The sequence below is a fragment of the Oncorhynchus masou genome, chromosome 22 (assembly GCF_036934945.1).
Source record: "Oncorhynchus masou masou isolate Uvic2021 chromosome 22, UVic_Omas_1.1, whole genome shotgun sequence".
Taxonomy (NCBI): domain Eukaryota; kingdom Metazoa; phylum Chordata; class Actinopteri; order Salmoniformes; family Salmonidae; genus Oncorhynchus; species Oncorhynchus masou.
This window is the reverse complement of record NC_088233.1, coordinates 43,013,615-43,036,416: the sequence shown is the minus strand read 5'-3', so window position 1 is coordinate 43,036,416 and position 22,802 is coordinate 43,013,615. Positions and strand designations below refer to the sequence as shown.

General features: G+C 44.2%; 1 protein-coding gene across 2 annotated transcripts in view; it reads left to right on the top strand.

Annotated features, from left to right (window-relative positions):
* The window catches only part of LOC135509535 (protein phosphatase 1H-like), a 57,895-nt gene that overhangs the window by 4,978 nt on the left and 30,115 nt on the right, over positions 1-22,802 (top strand). Inside the window, exons 2-7 of one of the 2 annotated variants that reach the window (XM_064930272.1) lie at positions 6,055-6,953; positions 9,368-9,542; positions 15,233-15,592; positions 21,336-21,448; positions 21,526-21,610; positions 22,096-22,214. In XM_064930272.1, the coding sequence (XP_064786344.1) occupies positions 9,474-9,542; positions 15,233-15,592; positions 21,336-21,448; positions 21,526-21,610; positions 22,096-22,214 (746 nt within the window). In that variant the 5' untranslated portion in view covers positions 6,055-6,953; positions 9,368-9,473. The remainder of the gene's footprint in view (positions 1-6,054; positions 6,954-9,367; positions 9,543-15,232; positions 15,593-21,335; positions 21,449-21,525; positions 21,611-22,095; positions 22,215-22,802) is intronic. The other variant, XM_064930271.1, reaches the window with a different exon arrangement.

Below are 22,802 nucleotides of genomic sequence, written 5' to 3'. Positions count from 1 at the left end.
GCTTAAAAATCCTTCTTTTCCTTCGTCTCCTCCCCTTCATCTACACTGATTTGAAGTAGATTTTAACAAGTGACATCAATAATGGATCATAACTTTTTCCTGAATTCACCTGGTCAGTCTGTCATGGAAAGAGCAGGTGTTTATCTTTAATTTAGAATCTGTAGAAACTCTGAGAATAGCAAGGACTTTTGTGAAACAGCACAGTGTAAAAATATATGGCAGCTAGAAATGGATGGTCTTCAGAGACCGGTGGGAGGGGGTTGAGGATAGCTCAAGGCTGGGACTAAAAACAAACAAAAGATAAAAACTAATGTAAAATATACTGTCCGTGAAATGTATGTAGTATGTATAAGCTGGAAGAGGAAAGGGGGATACCTGGTCAGTTATACAATGGAATGCCTTTCGCATTTCACCCAACCCCTCTAGTTTACTCCAATTAGGGGATGGGTTTTAGTTTTAGGGGAAAATAATAGAGAAGGAGAATATATATAAACGGGGGATTGGAAATGAGGCGGATGATTAAATAGATTGTGGCTTCTTATCAATCTGCAATATTAAAGCTGATCTACCCCCCCCCCCCCCAATTTTTATATATATATATATATATTTATTATACATTTATAATATATAAATTAAGAGCAGGTGTTCTTAATGTTTTGTATACACAGGGTGTTTCCAATGTTTATCATAGCATTAATCCAGCTACATTACCTAAGGTTTTAATGCGGCCCCTAAATTCAACTTGCTAGTTATTCATTCAGCCACTTACTCAGATAAGGAGACAAGGCATCATATAGACGTCTCTTTTTGCCATCAAGTCAAAGCCCTTTGGATGAGTTATCTGTGCAGCTGCCACTGCTATCGTCATTTCCTTGTTTTTTTTCTCTTCTCTGATCTCCTACCCCCTCCTCTGAAGCTGCGGCTCCAGACTCCACTCAGACACAGCATGTACACATGCTGCTTCAGAGCTAGTACTGTTCTTCTTAAGACAAGCATGCTTCAATTTTGTTCATTTGCAGAATGTCTCTCATTCACATTCGATTGTAAATGTCCAAAGTCACCAAAAATGACTTTTGGTGGCTCCTACCAATATGTCTAACGTTATGAATTTGTTTTTCATTTTCATTTGCACTCTTTAGTTAGCAGCCTCCATAGAAATTCTCTACTACTTTTGCTAATTTTCTTAGTTTTAATGCAACCAACACCCAATTGGGTTTTGATTTTTTTTGGGAGCCCCCTTGTGTACTAAAGTGGTAATACCGTAAATCAAGGGATGAGAGAAGGACGGTATGAAATTCTGGATTCCACCCAACCCTAATCTGGCATCTTCCTTCTATCCCCCACGGTCTACCTTCCATTGACATCTTTACAGCGTCTATAACAGAGGATTAGTAAAATATGTCTTCTGATTAATGATCCATGTCTGCTTGTGAGGTGAGATTACTGGTGATGAGAGAATCATACTTCTCCTCAGATGCAAATTTCAGCGTGAGGGCTGGTGATATGCTCTTCTCTGCACTGTGTTGGCTGGCTTCTGACAATGACTGTGATTGCACAATAATGCACATTGGTTGTAGTATTCTACTGCCTAACCATCACGGCCCGAGCATCACTGGCTACGTTCCCATATCCGCACTAGCGCACCACTTAGCAGTGGCTAATACATTGACTTGTTTCTAAGTGCTAGTGTGGACTGTGGATATTGGAACATATCCACTGTCCCGTTATTAGGACCAAGCAAAAGGACACTGACGGTCCCAAATGCATTCAAATCTATTAAGGTCAGACAGAGCAAGTGAGGCCCAAATATAGAGGAAGTGGAACGAGGTAACAAACCAAATGCAACAATCGCATGCCAGGCAGTGTCTGAGAAAGGCCTGAAGAATTACCGAAGACTCCAGCCACCCGCGAGGTCAAATTGTATTAGTCACATGTGCCGAATACAACATGTGAAGAAGATGTTACAGTGAAATGCTTACTTCCAAGCCTCTAACCAACAATGCAGTTTAAAAAATATGAATAAGAAATAAAAGTAACAAGTAGTTTAAAGAGCAGCAATAAAATAACAATAGCTAGACTATATATATATGCGGTACTGGTACAGAGCCAATGTGCGGGGGCACCGGCCAGTCGAGGTAATTAATGTAATATGTACATGTAGGTAGAGTTATTAAAGTGGCTATGCATAGATAACAGAATAGCAATGGTGTAAAAGAAGGGAGGGGGAGCAATGCAAATTGTCAGAGTAGCCATTTGATAAGATGTTCAGGAGTGTTATGGCTTGGGGGTAGAAGCTGTTTAGAAGCATCTTGGACCTAGCCTTGGCGCTCCGGTACCACTTGCCGTGTAGTAGCAGAGAGAACCGTCTATGACTAGGGTGGCTGGGGTCTTTGACAATTTCTAGGACCTTCCTCTGACACCACCTGGTATAGAGGTCCTGGATGGCAGGAAGTTTAGCCCCAGTGATGTACTGGGCCGTACGCACTAACTCTGTAGTTCCTTGCGGTCGGAGGCCGAGCAGTTGCCATACCAGACAGTGATGCAACCAGTCAGGATGCTCTCCATGGTGCAGCTGTAGAACCTTTTGAGGATCTGAGGACCCATGACAAATATTTTCAGTCTCCTGAGGGGGAAAAGGTTTTGTCATGCCCTCTTCATGACTGTCTTGGTGTGATTGGTGTGAAAGAACACGGATCTTTCCAAATTGCAGGTAGACTGGTGGTTAGAACTTTGGCCGGTAACCGACAGGTTGCTGGATCAAATCCCCGAGCTGACAAGGTAAACATCTATCGTTCTGCCCCTGAACAAAGCAGTTAACCCACTCTTCCCCGGTAGGCTGTCATTGTACATAAGAGTTTGTTCTTAACTGACTTGCCTAGTTAAATAAAAAATGTGTTAGTTTGTTGGTGATTTGGACACCAAGGAACTTAAAGCTCTCAATCTGCTCCACTACAGCCCTGTCAATGAGAATGGGGGCCTGCTCGGTACTCCTTTTCCTGTTGTCCACAATCATCTCCTTTGTCTTGATAACGTCGAGGGAGAGGTAGATGTCCTGGTCAACACACGGATAGGTCTCTGACCTCCTCCCTTTAGGCTGTCTCATCGTTGTTGGTGATCACTGTTGTTTCATCGGCAAACTTAATGATGGTGTTGGAGTCGTGCCTGGCCATGCAGTCATGAGTAAACAGGGAGTACAGGAGGGGACTGAGCACGCAGCCCCGAGGGGCTCCTGTGTTGAAGATCAGCGTGGCGGATATGTTACCTACCCTTACCACCTGGCGGTGGCCCATCAAGAAGTCCAGGATCGAGTTGCAAATGGAGGTGTTTAGTCTCAGGGTCCTTAGCTATTGATGAGCTTTTGAGGGAACTATTGTGTTGAACGCTGAGCTATAGTCAATAAATAGAATTCTCACATAGGTGTTCCTTTTATCCAGGTTGGAAAGGGCATTGGGGAGTGCAATAGAGATGGCATCATCTGTGGATTTGTTAGGGTGGTATGCAAATGGGAGTGGGTCTAGGGTTTCTGGGATAATGGTGTTGTGAGCCATGACCAGCCTTTCAAAGCACTTCATGGCTACAAATGTGAGTGCAATGGGTCGGTAGTCATTTAGGCAGGTTACCTTAGTGTTCGTGGGCACAGGCATTATGGTGGTCTGCTTAAAATATGTTGGTATTAGACTCGTACAGGGAGAGGTTGAAAATGTCAGTGAAGACACTTGCCAGTTGGTCAGCGCATGCTTACAGTACACATCCTGGTAATCCGTCTGGCCTTGCGGCCTTGTGAATGTTGATCTGTTTAAAGGTCTTACTCACATCGACTGCATAGAGCGTGATCAGAAAATCCTCCAGAACAGCTGGTGCTCTCATGCATGTTTTAGTGTTATTTGCCTCGAAGTGAGCATATAAGTTGTTTAGACAGTCTGGTAGGCTCGTGGTCACTGGGCATCTCTCGGCTGTGCTTGCCTTTTGTAGGCTGTAATGTTTTACAGACCCTTCCACATCCAACGAGCGTCAGAGCTGGTGTAGTACGACGATCTTAGTCCTGTGTTGATGCTTTGCCTGTTTGATGGTTCGTCAGGGCATAGTGGGATTTCTTAAGAGCTTCCGGGTTAGAGTCCCTCTCCTTGAAAGCTGCAGCCTTTTAGCTCAGTGCGGATGTTGCCAGTAATCCATGGCGTCTGGTTGGGATATGTACGTATTGTCGCTGTGGGGACGACGTCATCGATGCACTTATTGAAGAAGCCAATGACTGATGTGGTGTACTCCTCAATGCCATCATAAGAATCCTGGAACTTATTCCATTCTGTGTTAGCGAAACAGTCCTGAAGCTTAGCATCTGCTTCATCTTACCACTTTTTTTTATTTTCCGAGTCACTGGTGCTTCCTGCTTTAATTTTTTGCTTGTAAGCAGGTATCAGGAGGAAAGAATTGTGGTCAGATTTGCCAAATGGAGGGCGAGGGAGAGTTTTGTACGCGTCTCTGTGTGTGGAGTAAAGGTGGTCGAGAGCTTTTTTCCCCAATGGTTGCACATTTTAACATGCTGATAAAAATGTGGAAAAACAGATTTAAGTTTCCCTGCATTAAAGTCCACGGCCACTATGAGCGCCACCTCTGGATGAGCATTTTCCTGTTTGCTTACGGCGGAATACTGCTCATTGAGTGCAGTCTTTAGTGCCAGCATCGGTCTGTGGTGGTATGTAGACAGCTACTAAAAATGCAGATGACTCTCTAGGTAGATAGTGTGTTCTACATGATAAGCTGAGATAGTCTAACTCAGGCGAGCAAAACCTTGAGACTTCCTTAGATATCATGCACCATCTGTTGTTTACATATGCATTGTCCACCACCCCTTGGCTTACCAGACTCCGCTGTTCTATCCTGCCGATACATCGTATAACCAGCCACCTTATTCTATGTTGATAATGTCGTCGTTCAGCCATGACTCCGTGAAGCATAAGATTATTACAGTTTTGAATGTCCTTTTGGTAGTTTAATCTTCCTTGTAGGTCGTCGATTTTTATTTCCCAATGATTACACGTTAGCTAATAGAATGGAAGGAGGGGGATTCATTCAATCGCCTACGAATTCTCAGAAGGCAGCCCGACCTCGTTTTTATCTTCTTCTCTTCGTCTTGAAGCAAATGACGGGGATTTGGGCCTGTTCGCAGGAAAGGAGTATGTCGTTCACGTCAGAATCGTTAAAGGAAAAAAAAAAGCTTCTGCCAGTTCGCGGTGAGTAATCGCTGTCCAGAAGTTATTTTCGGTCATAAGAGATGGTAACAGCAACCTAATGTTTAAAATAAGTTACAAACAACACACAAAAAAAGCGAACATAAAAACACAATCGGTTAGGAGCTCGTAAAACGTCAGCCATCTTCTCCGGCGCCACCTAACAAGAGGTTGTTCTCCATGCTCCTGTCCGGCAGGCGGTACCGGTGCATAAAGGCCAAGGCTCAGACCAACAGACACCTAAATAGTTTGTTTCCCCTGGCCATAAGGCTGTTAAATGGCTAACAACTATTGCTCTCCCTCTCCTACAGTCTATCCACACTGACTGACTCTACCATACCCATCTACAGGTCTCTTCCCACTCAGACACAACCTACACTGCTCCTAAAATTAATATTGGTTAGATGTATTCCTACCATTACGCTGCTGTCCAATGATTATTGATTGCCATTACCATTCATTATTAACTATTTATCCTGCTACTGGTCACTATTAAGCCTGTTTACATGTACGCTACTTGTCAAAAGGTTTTATGACACCTACTCATTCAAGCATTTTTTTTCTTTCTTTATTTGTACTATTTTCTACATTGTAGAATCATAGTGAAGACATCAAAACTATGAAATAACACACATGGAATCATGTAGTAACCAAAACGTGTTTAACAAATCAAAATATATGGTGTGGTTGTGCTTTGCTGGTGACACTCTGTGATTTATTTAGGATTCGAGGCACACTTAACCAGCATAACGACCACAGCATTCTGCAGCGATACGCCATCCCATCTGGTTTGGACTTAGTCCCACTATCATTTGTTTTTCAACAGGACAATGACCCAACACACCTCCAGGCTGTGTAAGGGCTATTTGAACAAGAAGGAGAGTGATGGAGTGCTGCATCAGATGACCTGGCCTCCACAATCCCTCGACCTCAACCCAATTGAGATGGTTTGGGATGAGTTGGACCGCAGAGTGAAGGGAAAGCAACCAACAAGTGCTCAGCATATGTGGGAACTCCTTCAAGACTGTTGGAAAAGCATTCCAGGTGAAGCTGGTTGAGAGAATGCCAAGTGTGCAAAGCTGTCATCAAGCCAAAGAATAACAAATCAAAATAGTTTAGATTCTTGCCAAACACTTTTTTTTGCTTACTACATGATTCCATATGTGTTATTTAATAGTTTTGATGTCTTCACTATTATTCTACAATGTAGAAAATACTAAAAAATAAAGAAAAATGCTTTAAGTAGGTGTTCTAAAACTTTGGACCGGTAGTGTATATATTATCATTTACTATATTACCATGAATATTTATATTTTCTTGTTACCAGTCTCTTTTCAGCCCTGTTTATTTGTATATCCTACTGCCAGTTTATTTGTATTGTTATGTATAAACCCGCCTCAACCTCTCCAGTACCCCTGCACATTGCATAAAGAAATGGCACTGACCTGTTCATATACTTGCATTCTCATGTTTCTTTAATCTTATTTTTATTATTATTATCTTTGCCTTGTTGGGGAAAGAGCTCTTAAAGTAAAAATGTCTCTACTGTTTTACACCTGTTGTATCCTGTGCACGTGGCGAATAAACTTGAAACTCTTCATCTCTTAGGCCAGTGCATGGTTGCCCATTCCACTCAGATCAGAGATGAAAGACTTCTGAACGCTCAAGTGTAACACTTGTTGTGGTCGGGGTTCCGGCTCAGACAGTCTGGGCTCAAACACAAAGGTATCATTCATTACGTATCTTCTCTATTCCTTTATGGGAAACTCTGCTGAGGTGGATGTCAGTGCAATGCCAAAACATGTCTGTCTGACAATAGGACAGTTTCTGGTTAATCTGATTTTCAGACCTAATGAAAGGTTAGGCCTGTTATTGCAAGTATCAGACCAGTGTCACTTTGATGAAGGTGTTGGGTGAGTTTCAATGTGAAACAGGTGTATGGTAATTTAGCAAACACTTAAACCCTACACTGTATATGGCCCATACAATAATTAAACCATTTAGTCAAGCTCTGCTCACCAACTTAGATATTCTAACCTAGTATCATGGGCTCTATAACAACCTGGTAACTTGCCCAGTATGGTTTAAAATGGCACTGAAATAAGGGGTAGGATTAATATTTTAAGGCTAGTCTCTTACTCCTATACTGTTTGGTGCTCTTCACCTTTTTAATTTGGTAGCGCACCAGTGCTTACCAATGAAAACAGTTAATTGGAGCACTATCACTTTACTACAGGTACAGTGGGGCAAAAAAGTATTTAGTCAGCCACCAATTGTGCAAGTTCTCCCACTTAAAAAGATGAGAGTAATTTTCATCATAGGTACACTTCAACTATGACAGAAAAAATCCATAAAATCACATTGTAGGATTTTTAATGAATTTATTTGCAAATTATGGTGGAAAATAAGTATTTGGTCAATAAAAAGTTTATCCTAATACTTTGTTATATACCATTTGTTGGCAATGACGGAGGTCAAACGTTTTCTCTTAGTCTTTACAAGGTTTTCACACACTGTTGCTGGTATTTTGGCCCATTCCTCCATGCAGATCTCCTCTAGAGCAGTGATGTTTTGGGGCTGTTGCTGGGCAACACGGACTTTCAACTCCCTCCAAAGATTTTCTTTTTTATATATATGTATATATATATTAATTTTACCCCTTTTTCTCCCCAGTTTCGTGGTATCCACTTGTTGTTTAGTAGCTACTATCTTGTCTCATCGCTACAACTCCCGCACAAGCTCGGGAGAGACGAAGGTTGAAAGTCATGCGTCCTCCGATACACAACCCAACCAAGCCGCACTGCTTCTTAACACAGCGCGCATCCAACCCGGAAGCCAGCTGCACCAATGTGTCGGAGGAAACACCGTGCACCTGGCAACCTTGGTTAGCGTGCATTGCTCCCGGCCCGCCACAGGAGTCGCTGGTGCGCGATGAGACAAGGACATCCCTACTGACCAATCCCTCCCAGGGAGGTGACCAAGATTCCAATGGTCACTCTGAGAGAGAGCTCCAGAGTTGCTCTGTGAGATGGGAGAACCTTCCACAAGGACAACCGTCTCTGCAGCACTCCACCAATCAGGCCTTTATGGTAGAGTGGCACGACGGAAGCCACTCAAAAAGTAAATGGCACATGACTGCATGCTTGGAGTTTTGAAAAATGGCACCTAAAGACTCTCAAACCATGAGAAACATGATTCTCTGATCTGATGAAACCAAGATTGAACTCTTTGGCCTGAATGCCAAGCCTCACGTCTGGAGGAAACCCGGCACCATGCCTTCAGTGAAGTATGGTGTTGGCAGCATCATGCTGTGGGGATGTTTTTCAGCGGCAGGGACTGAGTAGTCAGGATTGAGGGAAAGATGAACGGAGAAAAGTACAGAGAGATCATTGCTGAAAACCTGCTCCAGAGCGCTCAGGACCACAGACTGGGTTGAAGGTTCACCTTCCAACAGGACAACGATCCTAAGCACACAGCCGTGACAATGCAGGAGTGGCTTCAGGGCAAGTCTCTGAATGTTCTTGAGTGGCACAGCCAGAGCACGGACTTGAACTCATTTGAACATCTCTGGAGAGACCCGAACATAGCTATGCGGACCTGACAGAGCTTGAGGATCTGCAGAGAAGAATGGGAGAAACTCTCCAAATACAGGTGTGCCAAAGCTTGTACCGTCATACCCAAGAAGACTTGACGCTATAATCTCTGCCAAGGTTCTTCAACAAAGTACTGAGTAAAGGTTCTGAATACTTATATAAATGTGATATTTCAGTTTTTAAACCTGTTTTTGCTTTATTATTATGGGGTATTGTGTGTAGGTTGATGAGGAAAAACAAGCATTTGAATCCATTTTTAAAATAAGGCCGTAAAGTAACAATGTGGAAAAAGTCAAGGGGTCTGAATACTTTCCGTATGCACTGTATATGTTAGGGCAGCGTTTCTCAAACTCGAGGGGTGCATGTTTAGTTTTTTACCATATCAATACTCAGCTGATTCAAATAATCGAGGCTTAATGATGAGTTTGGGACATTCTGTAGTAGGGTGTCACAAACCACACATTGTTACATTGAAATCTGCTATACTTTTCCCACAGTGTGTGTGGTTCTGCTCCTCACATTCTTGTGCTCTTCTCTCCCCTACAGGGTGATCAATGCTGGGAAGAGCCTTCTGAATGAGGACCAGGCATGCTGTGAGGTGGTGGTGGTGGTGAGGAGGAGACCCAGTGCTGGGGGAAACTCCACCCCCAACATGACCCCCACCACACGGAGGAGGTCCTCCCTGCCCAATGGAGAGGGACTGGGGCTCAGGGAGGATGCTGTAAGTACCCCCCCCCCCCCCACTCCAGACCTTAACCCCCCCCTCCATTCTGCCACATCAGGACCTGTCGACTCTTCTCTTCCCTCACATCAGTCATAAATCTGTTCCCCAGCACGGCCTATAAGCCTGGTAAACGAGTGTCAAGCTACAGTACTTAGTAGGCTACAGTACTGCCTTTCAGCTACTTTAGTAGTCACCAACCTAACACTTATTCCCCAGCCTCACATCTGTCACAGGGTTCTATTTCCGTCTGGCGTTATGGCGGCGCCAGAGTCAAATGCACTTTCGTTTGCAATTTTGTCATGTAAAAACTGTCTCACTGGCATTTTCCAGCCCTAATGCTAGGTTTGGCAATTTACCTGTCTAACATCAGCAGGCTTGCTCTCAGATGAGAGGGGTGGAAATATTTGAGGTGTGTCCTTAAAAACATGATCCAAAAATCTAATTTTAGGCCGTTCTGGTAGGGATATTTAAGACCAACCAAAAGCTGGTTTTAGCGGTAACACAGTTGGTTATGGCATGAATTTTACAACGGAAACAGTCAATCCAGCTGTGACACACACTGCCCATATGCACATGGAACAAGATCTGATTTGGTGCCTGTATACATCGTATTTGGAAACGTAAAACACTTTCCCCCTCTACTTTTTTACAATTTTTATTTGATTAAAAACTAAGCATAGCCTCCCCTCTCAATGAAGGCTGTTTTATTTTTTTGTCCTGCCCAATGTAATCAAGTAGGCTAGTCAAGACGGCTAGTCAAGACTGTTGATAAAGTGTTTGGCTCGTGAGACGGCTTGAAAATAAATCTTAATCACCAAATCTTTATTAAAATATCAATTTTTAGAGGAGCAAAACAGTGAACTGACCTTCCCTTTTAATCTATGTATTGTAGGCAGGCCTACATTATTTTAGCCATGCTTTGGATGTGCTTAAAACCCCCTCCATGATGTAGGCTACATGTGTCCAATGCCCATCACGAAACGAGAGACATGAATACTGGTGAACCTCATAACAATTTTAGTTTTTCCGTTTGACATTTTTAAAACACAAGCCCTCCTGTAGTGTTCCCTTACCCTTCTACAATGAAGGCTGTTCAACAGCAATGCGTCGTGTCTTTTTTTTTTTAATGCTGGCGATTTTTATATCATATTTATTGTTTGCTTCTTTTTCATAGAATTTTATTAAACCCAAACTTACTAGAATGATTCACTGTCCTGGTTTTGTGGCGAGAATGTCCATGGCACGCATTTAATGCAACTTCTGAGGAAGTGTGAATGCGATCGGTCAGATGGTTCCAATATGTATATAAAACATGTATATTTAGGAGCAGTATAACGGTGAGTGGACATTCTCCCCTTTGTCTTTATATTGGTTCTTTGTCCAGCTACTGTGAAAGGTTTAGATGTGTGGAAAACCCTCCATAGTCTGCGTTGTTTTAATATGATATGCCCACAGTAAGCGATTCTGGTGCCTGTAAGTTTATTTTGACCTATTTTACCGCAAGTTGTTTTGATTAGAATTTTTCCCTCTTTTTTTGGGGGGGTGAATTTCATCTGGTTTATTGACCAATGCTTGGCATGTCCGTGCTCAGCCATAATGCAATTTACAGTAGGCCTTGCCCCTATATCAGTGTGAATGCTATGTATATATTTCCACACTGAAGCCATGCATGACTTACAACATGGGCTGCAAACAGGTTCAAGTTAACATATTTAGCAAAGATTTTACTGAATGTTATTTTGTTTCTGTAAGCTGTTTTAACAAACTATAACGGACTAACATGGGAATTGGAGTTTGTTGGAAATGTGAAAATATTAAATATCCTTTATTTATGTCACCGAAGGAGAGAGTGGATTGCAGGATGTTTACATTCTACAAATATATGTTATTGTCAGACATAAGCTTTCCTATGGGAGGAGAAGAGACAGTCATATATAAATAAATACATTTTTTTTTTTTTTAAAGACAACTGAAACAACATTTTACATGAGTATTCAGACCCTTTACTCAGTACTTTGTAGAAGCACCTTTGGCAGCCTTGAGTCTTCTTGGGTATGACGCTACAAGCTTCTATTTGGGGAGTTTCTCCCATTCTTCTCTGCAGATCCTCTCAAGCTCTGTCAGGTTGAGTGGGGAGCGTTGCTGCACAGCTATTTTCAGGTCTCTTCAGAGATGTTTGATCAAGTCCTGGCTCTTGTTGGGCCACTCGAGGACATTCAGACGTACACACTACCCTCTGTAGTGCCTTGCGGTCGGAGGCCGGGCAGTTACCATACCAGGCAGTGATGCAACCTGTCAGGATGCTCTTGATGGTGCAGCTGTAAAACCTTTTGAGGATCTGAGGACCCATGCCAAATCTTTGCAGTCTCCTGAGGGGGGAATAGGTTTTGTCGTGCCGTTAGGGTTGTTGTCCTGTTGGAAGGTGAACCTTCGCCCCAGTCTGAGATCCTGAGCGCGATCTGGAGCAGGTTTTCATCAAGGATCTCTCTGTACTTTGCTCCGTTCATCTTTGCCTCAATCGTGACAGTCTTCTAGTCCCTGCCGCTGAAAAACATCCCCACGGCATGATTCTGTCAATACCATGCTTCACATAGGAATGGTGCCAAGTTTCCTCCAGATGTGATGCTTGGCATTCAGGCCAAAGAGTTCAATCTTGGTTTCATCAGACAAGAGAATCTTGTTTCTTATGTCTTTAGGTGCCATTTGGCAAACTCCAAGCGGGCTGATCCTCGACACAATCCTGTCTCAGGGCTCTATGGACAATTTCTTCAACCTAATGGCTTGGGTTTTACTCTGACATGCACTGTCAACTGTGGGACCTTTTTATATACACAGGTGTGTACCTTTACAAATCATGTCCAATCAATTGAAGGTACCACAGATGGACTCTAATCAACTTGTAGAAACATCTCAAGGATGATCAAATCAAAATCTAATTTATTTATATAGCCTTTCGTACATCAGCTGATATCTTAAAGTGCTGTACAGAAAGCCAGCCTAAAACCCCAAACAGCAAGCAATGCAGGTGTAGAAGCACGGAGGCTAGGAAAAACTCCCTAGAAAGGCCAAAACCTAGGAAGAAACCTAGAGAGGAACCAGGCTATGTAGGGTGGCCAGTACTCTTCTGGCTGTGCCGGGTGGAGATTATAACAGAACATGGCCAAGATGTTCAAATGTTCATAAATGACCAGCATGGTCAAATAATAATAATCACAGGCAGAACAGTTGAAACTGGAGCAGCAGCACGGCCAGGTGGACTGGGGACAGCAAGGAGTCATCGTGTCAGGTAGTCCTGAGGCATGGTCCTAGGGCTCAGGTCCTCCGAGAGAGAGAAAGAAAGAGAGAAAGAGCGAATTAGAGAGAGCATACTTAAATTCACACAGGACACTGGATAGGACAGGAGAAGTACTCCAGATATAACAAACTGACCCTAGCCCCCCGACACATAAACTACTGCAGCATAAATACTGGAGGCTGAGACAGGAGGGGTCAGGAGACACTGTGGCCCCATCCGAGGACACCCCCGGACAGGGTCAAACAGGAAGGATATAACCCCACCCACTTTGCCAAAGCACAGCCCCCACACCACTAGAGGGATATCTTCAACCACCAACTTACCATCTTGAGACAAGGCCGAGTACAGCCCTCAATGATCTCCGCCATGGCACAACCCAGGGGGGAGGGAGATCACATCAGTGACTCAACCCACTCAAGTGACTCACCCCTTCTAGGGGCAGTATGAAAGAGCCCTAGTAAGCCAGTGACTCAGCCCCTGTAATAGGGTTAGAGGCAGAGAATCCCAGTGGAAAGAGGGGAACCGGCCAGGCAGAGACAGCAAGGGCGGTTTGTCGCTCCAGAGCCTTTCCGTTCACCTTCACACTCCTGGGCCAGACTACACTCAATCATATGACCCACTGAAGAGATGAATCTTCCGTAAAGACTTAAAGGTTGAGACCGAGTTTGTGTCTCTCACATGGGTAGGCAGACCATTCCATAAAAATGGAGTTCTGTACTTTCAAAGTTGTGGCAAAATGGCTTAAGGATAACAAAGTCAAGGTTTTGGAGTGGCCATCACAAAGCCCTGAGTGTATGTAAACTTCTGACTCACTGAGAATGTGATGAAAGAAATAAAAGCTGAAATAAATCATTCTCTCTACTATTTTTCTGACATTTCACATTCTTAAAAAAATAAATGTCCTCTCACTGTCAACTGCGTTTATTTTCAGCAAACTTAACATGTGTAAATATTTGTTTGAACATAAGATTCAACAACATAAACTAAACAAGTTCTACAGACATGTGTCTAACAGAAATGGAATAATGTGTCCCTGAACAAAGGAGGGAGGGGGGGGTCAAAATCAAAAGTAACAGTCAGTATTTGGTGAGGCCACAGCTGCATTAAGTACTGCAGTACATCTCATCCTGGACTGCTCCAGATTTGCCAGTTCTTGCTGTGAGATGTTACCCCACCCTCAAGGCACCTGCAAGTTCTCTTCTGAGGGGAATGGCCAACAACTCGCTCAATGGGCTTGAGATCCAGGCTCTTTGCTGGCCATGGCAGAAGACTGCCATTCCTGTCTTGCAGGAAATCACGCACAGACCAAGCAGTATGGCTTTGTCATGCTGGAGGGTCATGTCAGGATGAGCCTTCAGCATGACAAAGCCGTACTGTTTGGTCTGTAGCCTTCCACAAGCTTCCCACAATAAGTTGGGTGAATTCCTCCGGACAGAGCTGGTGTAACCTCCACATCGATCCCGCTCCAGAGTACAGGCTTCGGTGGAACGCTCATTCCTTCTACGATAAATGTGAATCCGACCATCACCCCGGGTGAGACAAAACCGCGACTCGTCACTGAAGAGCAATTTTTGCCAGTCATTTCTGGTCCAGCGTCGGTGGGTTTGTGCCCATTGGTGACGTTGTTGCCGGTTTCGTTACAACAGGCCTACAAGCCCTCAGTCCAGCCTCTCTCAGCCTATTGCGGACAGTCTGAGCACTGATGGAGGGATTGTGCGTTCCTGGTGTATCTCGGGCAGTTGTTGTTGCCGTCCTGTACCTGTCCCGCAAGTGTGATTTTCGGATGTACCGATCCTGTGCAGGTGTTGTTACACGTGGTCTGCCACTGCGAGGACGATCAGCTGTCCATCCTGTCTCCCTGTAGCTCTGTCTTAGGCATCTCACAGTACGGACATTACAATTTATTGCCCTGGCCACATCTGCAGTCCTCATGCCTCCTTGCAGCATGCCTAAGGCACATTCATGCAGGGACCCTGGACATCTTTCTTTCGGTGTTTTTCGGAGTCAGTAGAAAGGCCTCTTTAGTGTCCTAAGTGTTCATAACTGTGACCTTAATTGCCAACCGTCTGTAAGCTATTAGCGTCTTAACGACCGTTCCACATGTGCATATTCATTAATTGTTTATGGTTCATTGAACAAGCATGGGAAACTGTGTTTAAACCCTTTTACAATGAAGATCTGGGAAGTTATTTGGATTTTTACGAATTACCTATGAAAGACAGGATCTTGAAAAATGGATGTTTCTTTTTTTGCTGAGTTTTATTTATTTATATATATATAACACATTGTAAATGATAAAAATGTTCATTTGGCTATGTTCTACTTTTTCTCCTGTGTGCGTCTGTGCGTGCCATCTTTTGACATTACAAAATGTATGTGTTTGTGTGTCCAGGATGCAGTGCCCGGACTGTCCTTCCACTACTGGGGGCTGTTTGATGGCCATGCGGGCTCAGGGGCGGCGGTGGTGGCGTCTAAGCTGCTCCAGCACCACATCATAGAACACCTCCGAGAGGTCCTGGATGTCCTGAGGAACCCGGCCCAGCTGGTCCCCATCATCCACGGGGAAGAGCCCAACAACCACAACCTCACCCCCACCACCCACAGGGGCATCACCAGGACCGCCTCACTGCGGGGGGCCGCAGGGGCACCCGGCTCCCCCAGTCATCCCCCTCCCACCAGGTTCTTCACAGAGAAGAAGGTCCATCATGAGAGCCTGGTGATGGGAGCCATAGAGAATGCGTTCAAAGAGATGGTGAGTTCATTGCCATGTTCAGTAGGTTAACATTGTGGATTGTTGCAGATAGAAATTTCACGAATAGAGTAGATGTGATTCCCTGTTCTACATCTGAGACCGGCATGTCTGTTGTACATGATCTATTTCTATCTGAACGTTCCACTATGTTGTGCCCTGGTGAATTCAGCCCTGGTCTGAAAGAGCATACTAACCATCCTGCATTATTTACAGTATATAAAGGACACTGCAGCATCGATTTAATTACTGCACATTCATTGTAAGAGACATTGCAGCGCTCCCCTCATTCCCATCATTATCTGCTTAGCCGATATGCATTGATCAGCGGCATCTTGGCAATTAGTTATTTTTTCTGAAGATATGCAGTTGGCATAATGAGATCCATGTCACAGCTTACTGGGCAGTGTGAATAGGACTAGTAAGCATTGTCTAAATGCAGTTTATCACAATTGGAAGTGGGTCAGAAGTTTACATACACTAAGTTGACTGTGCCTTTTAAACAGCTTGGAAAATTCCAGAAAATGATGTCATGGCTTTAGAAGCTTCTGATAGGTTAATTTACATAATTTGAGTCCATTGGCGGTGTACCTGTGGATGTATTTCAAGGCCTACCTTCAAACTCAGTGCCTCTTTGCTTGACATCATGGGAAAATCAAAAGATATCAACCAAGACCTCAGAAAAAGAATGGTAGACCTCCACAAGTCTGGTTCATCCTTGGGAGCAATTTCCAAACGCCTGAAGGTACCACGTTCATCTGTACAAACAATAGTACACAAGTATAAACACCATGGGATCACGCAGCCGTCATACCGCTCAGGAAGGAGATGCGTTCTGTCTCCTAGAGATGAACGTACTTTGGTGTGAAAATTGCAAATCAATCCCAAAACAACAGCAAATGCCCTTGTGAAGATGCTGGAGGAAACAGGTACAAAAGTATATATATCCACAGTACAACAAGTCCTATATCGACATAACTTGAAAGGCCGCTCAGCAAGGAAGAAGCCACTACTCCAAAACGGTCATAAAAAAGCCAGACTACGGTTTGCAACTGCACATGGGGACAAAGATCGTACTTTTTGGAGAAATGTCCTCTGGTCTGATGAAACAAAAATGTAACTGTTTGACAATAATGACCATTGTTATGTTTGGAGGAAAAAGGGGGAGGCTTGCAAGCTGAAGAACACCACCCCAACCGCGAAACATGGGGGTGGCAAGATCATGTTGTGGGGGTGCATTGCTGCAGGAGGGACTGGTGTACTTCACAAAATAGATGGCTTCATGAGGCAGGAAAATTGTGGATATATTGAAACAACATCTCGAAACATCAGTCAGGAAGTTGATGCTTGGTCGCAAATGGGTCTTCCCAATGGACAATGACCCCAAGCATACTTCTACAGTTGTGGCATAAGGACAGTCAAGGTATTGGAGTGACCATCACAAAGCCCTGACCTCAACCCTATAGAAAATGCATGGCCAGAACTGATAATGCGTGTGCGAGCAAGGAGGCCTGCAAAGCTGACTCAGTTACACCAGCTCTGTCAGGAGGAAGGGGCCAAAATTCACCCAACTTATTGTGGGAAGATTGTGGAAGGCTACCTGAAACGTTTGTATGTAAGCGTCCGACTTCAACTGTATGTCTGAATTAGATTAATGTGTCATAGCTCCAGGTTTGATTTGAATGAACTCGATCTTTAGCTGTGTCTGCTTTCCTCAGCAGCTCTTTGGCACTGAGAGTTGAGTGGCGTCTAACAGCTGTCTGCCAGTGATAACGCTGCGTTTAGCTTCGGCATGTTACCCCCCCCCTCCCAGTCTCTCTAATCCATTATCATTATCTGTGACTGTTCCTCAAATCAGCAGCATACGGTGCCAGTCAGTCCACAGCACCACGATTTGTGGACTTTTTCCCCCTTCTAACCCGCAGGCCAAAACGTTTTCAGTGCTGCTCACCATCTGGTTGTGGTGCTGTAAGAGGATGTGTGGACTTCGACTTAGCTCACTGAGCGGCCCAGTGGTCGGACACACAGCCAATCAAAAGAGTGTGGTCTTGACGGGCTTTTGGCCAATGAGGAGTCAGAAAGGTCATTGGTTATTGGCCTCGTTGTTCGTCTTTTTCTTGAGGATTCTGGCTTTGGCTTCAAGACAAATTTTGGCACTCGCTAAATTCTGCTGTTGTGTTTCCTCTCTTCAGAGCTAAGAGAGTTCACCACCTGGTGTCTAGTCCACTGATACAATCCAATTGTATTGAAATGTTGATCACTTAGAGTGCCAACTGCATTCTGGTCTCATCTGTTTCACACAACTCCTTACAATAACTCGCATAACTTCAGACAAACCTGAGTACTGCAGCAGAAGCTGTTGTTTTCCTCATCACCACTAGATGGCAGTGTGCGGCCATCCATTGAGTGAGTGAGTGTAATTTTCCAAGTCTAGGATCACTGTCAACCCAAACTATCAACTGTAATAATGCACCATTTCCCATGCACCTGTGCACATTTGTGTCGATGCTTAACGATTGTTTTGTAATGAATGTGTGACGTACAAGGATTTAAGATTAAACGTCTATATATAAATGCACAATTTCATCAAAAAGCAGTTCACTGACGTGTCGATGCAGTTGAGTGTATGTCATGCAAATGTTTGCCTTTTGATCTAACAGCAGTCTGTTATAGAGTCAACCTTCATGATATTCCACAATATATTCAGCTCATTCCTATACTTGATTTCATAGCGTGATAAAGCTATTCTCTGCCTCTCTCTCACTCTTCACTCTTCTTTTCACAGGCACAAGGCAATCCGTATCCCCTCTTCTCTCCCATCTTTTTGTTGTTGTCCCTCATCCTATATGGCTCTTGTCTGGAGCTTTGCTCCCCATCTCTTCGTTAATCTTGCTTCTTATTTTTAATGAACCTCATTCTCAAGTGAAATCTGTCACTGATTTGGGTGATGGAGGTGCATAATTCAGACTAGTTTTGGGATAACCACCAACCACTGGCTCTGATTTCTAGTTCTCAGGTTGACATGAATCACGTCCACGGGCCGTTTCTGGAGGAGGCTGCCAGAGCCTAATAAACACGGAGATGTGTAAACATAAAAAGGAAACGTGGCTCTCGATGACGACACTGTTTACATTGCGATTGACATAAATAACTGGGGGAGATCCATTTTTTATTTTTTTTGGGCATAGTCTCCCGCCCTGTAAAGACATGTACTGTGCATAGATCCTACTAAAGCTGCAGTCAAATGAACTTGCGGTAGGATGCAAACCATAGTTCTGACTGTTGTCCTGCATTGACCTACAAGAGAGCTTGCGGTAAGCGTTTCACTGTCTCATTTCCACCCTGTATCCTGTGCACGTGACACATGAACTTTGATTACATTGCATCACAGTTCATTCGTCTTAGGGTGGCTAGGTGAGACAACTACATATATCCCAGTCATAGTAAACAACAAAAAAATGTCCTCCATTAAATCGGCGCTAGTGAGACGAGGCAATTGCGAGTGTTAGTGCAAGATAGGCAAGGGTGTTAAAAAACAATTTTGTAGGGGGGGGATAGTTGTTTATGCAGACATTTTCAATTTTCATTATTGAAGCCTTTCTTCCCTGCTGCCACAGGCGTTTGATAGCAGGATACGTAGGTATGCACTGCTACAGAGTCATAACTTACCCCTGAAGCCACAGCCGTTTGATAGCAGGATACGTAGGTATGCACTGCTACAGAGTCATAACTTACCCCTGAAGCCACAGCCGTTTGATAGCAGGATACGTAGGTATGCACTGCTACAGAGTCATAACTTACCCCTGAAGCCACAGCCGTTTGATAGCAGGATACGTAGGTATGCACTGCTACAGAGTCATAACTTACCCCTGAAGCCACAGGCGTTTGATAGCAGGATACGTAGGTATGCACTGCTACAGAGTCATAACTTACCCCTGAAGCCACAGCCGGTATCCTGCTACAGAGTCATAACTTACCCCTGAAGCCACAGCCGGTATCCTGCTACAGAGTCATAACTTACCCCTGAAGCCACAGCCGGTATCCTGCTACAGAGTCATAACTTACCCCTGAAGCCACAGCCGTTTGATAGCAGGATACGTAGGTATGCACTCCTACAGAGTCATAACTTACCCCTGAAGCCACAGCCGTTTGATAGCAGGATACGTAGGTATGCACTGCTACAGAGTCATAACTTACCCCTGAAGCCACAGCCGGTATCCTGCTACAGAGTCATAACTTACCCCTGAAGCCACAGCCGTTTGATAGCAGGATACGTAGGTATGCACTCCTACAGAGTCATAACTTACCCCTGAAGCCACAGCCGTTTGATAGCAGGATACGTAGGTATGCACGGCTACAGAGTCATAACTTACCCCTGAAGCCACAGCCGTTTGATAGCAGGATACGTAGGTATGCACTGCTACAGAGTCATAACTTACCCTCGGTGAAGGACACATTTTGTTCACTAAATTCCCCCTCCCTAACACACACACACACACACATTCCTGAGCAATGTGTTTCTCCTCCAAGGTGACAGCAGTGGTGGGGCCGGTGTGGAGGGTGCTGGGGTGTCACTAGGGCCTTGTTCCACAGAAACACACACAGTGTGCTCCATCAGATAGTTGATAGCCAGCAGAAGAGCGCAAGGCAGAGTGCTCTAGCGTGAGTGTGTTTTCCACAGGGGACTACAAGCTAGGGACAGAGTAAATTAGCGGACATTATTTTGTCACTTTTAACATTGTGCTAGAGACTCATGACATTGCTATAACCCAAGATACACACATTTTTACTCATCACCTCCTTGTCTCGGCCTGTATTTATACAGCCAACGTCTCAGAGTAGGGTTGTTGACCCTGATAGACGAGCGTCCTGCCCAGGGGGTGTACTTGTACATCAAGCTGCCTCACGCTACAGAAATATGAGATGGGGCCCACTGAGCCGGAGCCTTTCTTGCTGTGACAAGGCTACTTACTCTGGTTTGCGCTTCAAACCAATTGAACTCTTCCACAACACTTTTACGATAGTTTTAGATAACAAAGGGTGAACTAGTGAGCATCCATACTATATAGGTAGAGAACCATAGCTTGGTTGGTAAAACTTTTTTTTTTTTTTTTTTTAATAATTCCCTTGGTTTAATTAGTGCTAAAATAATTTCCCTAATTAAGCCGGGTAATAACGATATAATAACGATAATATACTCCCTCAGACTTCACCTCGTCTTTTAGGTTTCCATAGTTTTTTTTATCTCTCCTTGATGTATTCTTCTCATGTTATGTCCAATATGTTACTGTGGAAAGGATTTGATGATTTAAATTTGGATATCATTTACAAAAAATTGCAGGTCTTTATGTGCTTTTTTGTAGTGTGGGGGGGGGGGGTGTTTCCTTTTATGATTGGTAGTGTATGTTTTCAAGTGTATTTATGTGTTGTTGTGTTATTGTGACGCGTATATGTACACTGAGTGTACAAACCATTAGGAACACCTGCTCTTTCCGTGACATAGACTGATCAGCTGAATCCGTGTGCATCAAGAATTGTCCCCCTCCAACCAACATCCGAACAACTTGACACAACTGTGGGAAGCATTGGAGTCAACATGACCCAGAATCCCTGTGGAACGCTTTTGACACCTTGTAGAGTCCACGCCCTGACGAACTGAGGAATGGGATGGAACTCAATATTAGGAAGGTGTTCCTAATGTTTTGTACTCTCAGTGTATATGTGTATTTCTGTGTTTGGTTTTCAGGATGCCCAGATTGAGAGAGACAAGGCTGTGTTTAACGTCTCAGGAGGCTGTACTGCTCTGTGTGCGCTCTTTTTACTCGGGAAGCTCTACGTTGGAAATGCCGGGGACAGCAGGTGAGACACACAGATGCACACACTGAAGTAAACGCTCAAACTGTTTGAATTAACACAGATTGCTTTGTCCTGCACAGAGCGATCATTATCCGAGGTGGAGAGGTTATCCCCATGTCTACAGAGTTTACACCCGAGTCAGAGAGGCAGCGCTTACAGTTCCTGGTAAGAGGAGGAACTCAACAGACACTGTGTCACAATGCATGACCTCCCCTCCCTGTTCAGACATTCACTATGCTTGACTTTCCTACCTGGTTTCTGCTGGTGGAATAACGCCCACAATTGCTGGTAAGAGGAGGAACTCTACCACAACCCTCTGAATCACAGTGAACCTGGGCTGTTCTCTGTCCTAGACTTAGGTTCAAATAGTATTTGAGATCATTTCAAATATTTTAGCTGGCCTTGATTGAGCTTGACTGGCACAATGGAACCAATAAGACAAAAAAGAACAAACCCCACTTATCAGAGTAGAGAAAATGCTCAAACTATTTTTAAGATTTCAAATAGCATTTGAACCCAAGTCTGCTCAGTTACTCACTGACAGTTACTAAGCTTAGCTCGTTTGCCTGGTGTCTAGGCTAGTTTAATTGACTGGCGTGCCCAGGAAGACAATCTCTTCACGCTCCTCTCTCTCCTCTTTCTATGTGAAGGCCTACATGCAGCCACATCTGTTAGGGGGAGAGTTTACACATCTGGAGTTCCCCAGACGGGTACAGAGGAAGGAGGTGGGGAAGAGGATGCTCTATAGGGACTTCACTATGTCTGGCTGGTGGGTATCCATCCGTCTTATCTGTTTGATTACTGCTACTCAAATAATGGTGGGCCTTGTTCCTCCCATTATGATACGTTACAGACAGGTGCTGCATTGAGGAATGTATTTTACCCCCACCATTTTACCAGAATCATGAGATAATCCAGATTAGGCATCTCTGCATGATTTGTCATTGAAATGTCACATTATCGCAATTTCACCAGCAACTACGCTCCGCTATTGAAATAATGTCCTTTGTCCGCAATCATTTTGTCTATCTGAACCCACCCCATTCTTATCAATGTACTGAGTGCCAGCTGATTGACAGGACATGCTCGGATAGACTCAGACATTCGGTGTCATCTGTGTGAATGACTGGGGCAGTTCAGCTCATCAGTGTTCCCTGGACAGAACTAGGGCCCATCAATGCGTCTTTGAGAGTGAGAGCGGGACAGACAGAGACGGTGGTGGTGGTGGTGGTGGTGGTGGTGGTGATTAAGGGGAGATTTATCAGAGCTGGCTCTTTCTCAAACCGGTTCTGTCTGTGCTGTTAAGATGTGCCGATGTAGGACAGGGCAGTGCTGCTCACTGAGTCCAGAACTCGGG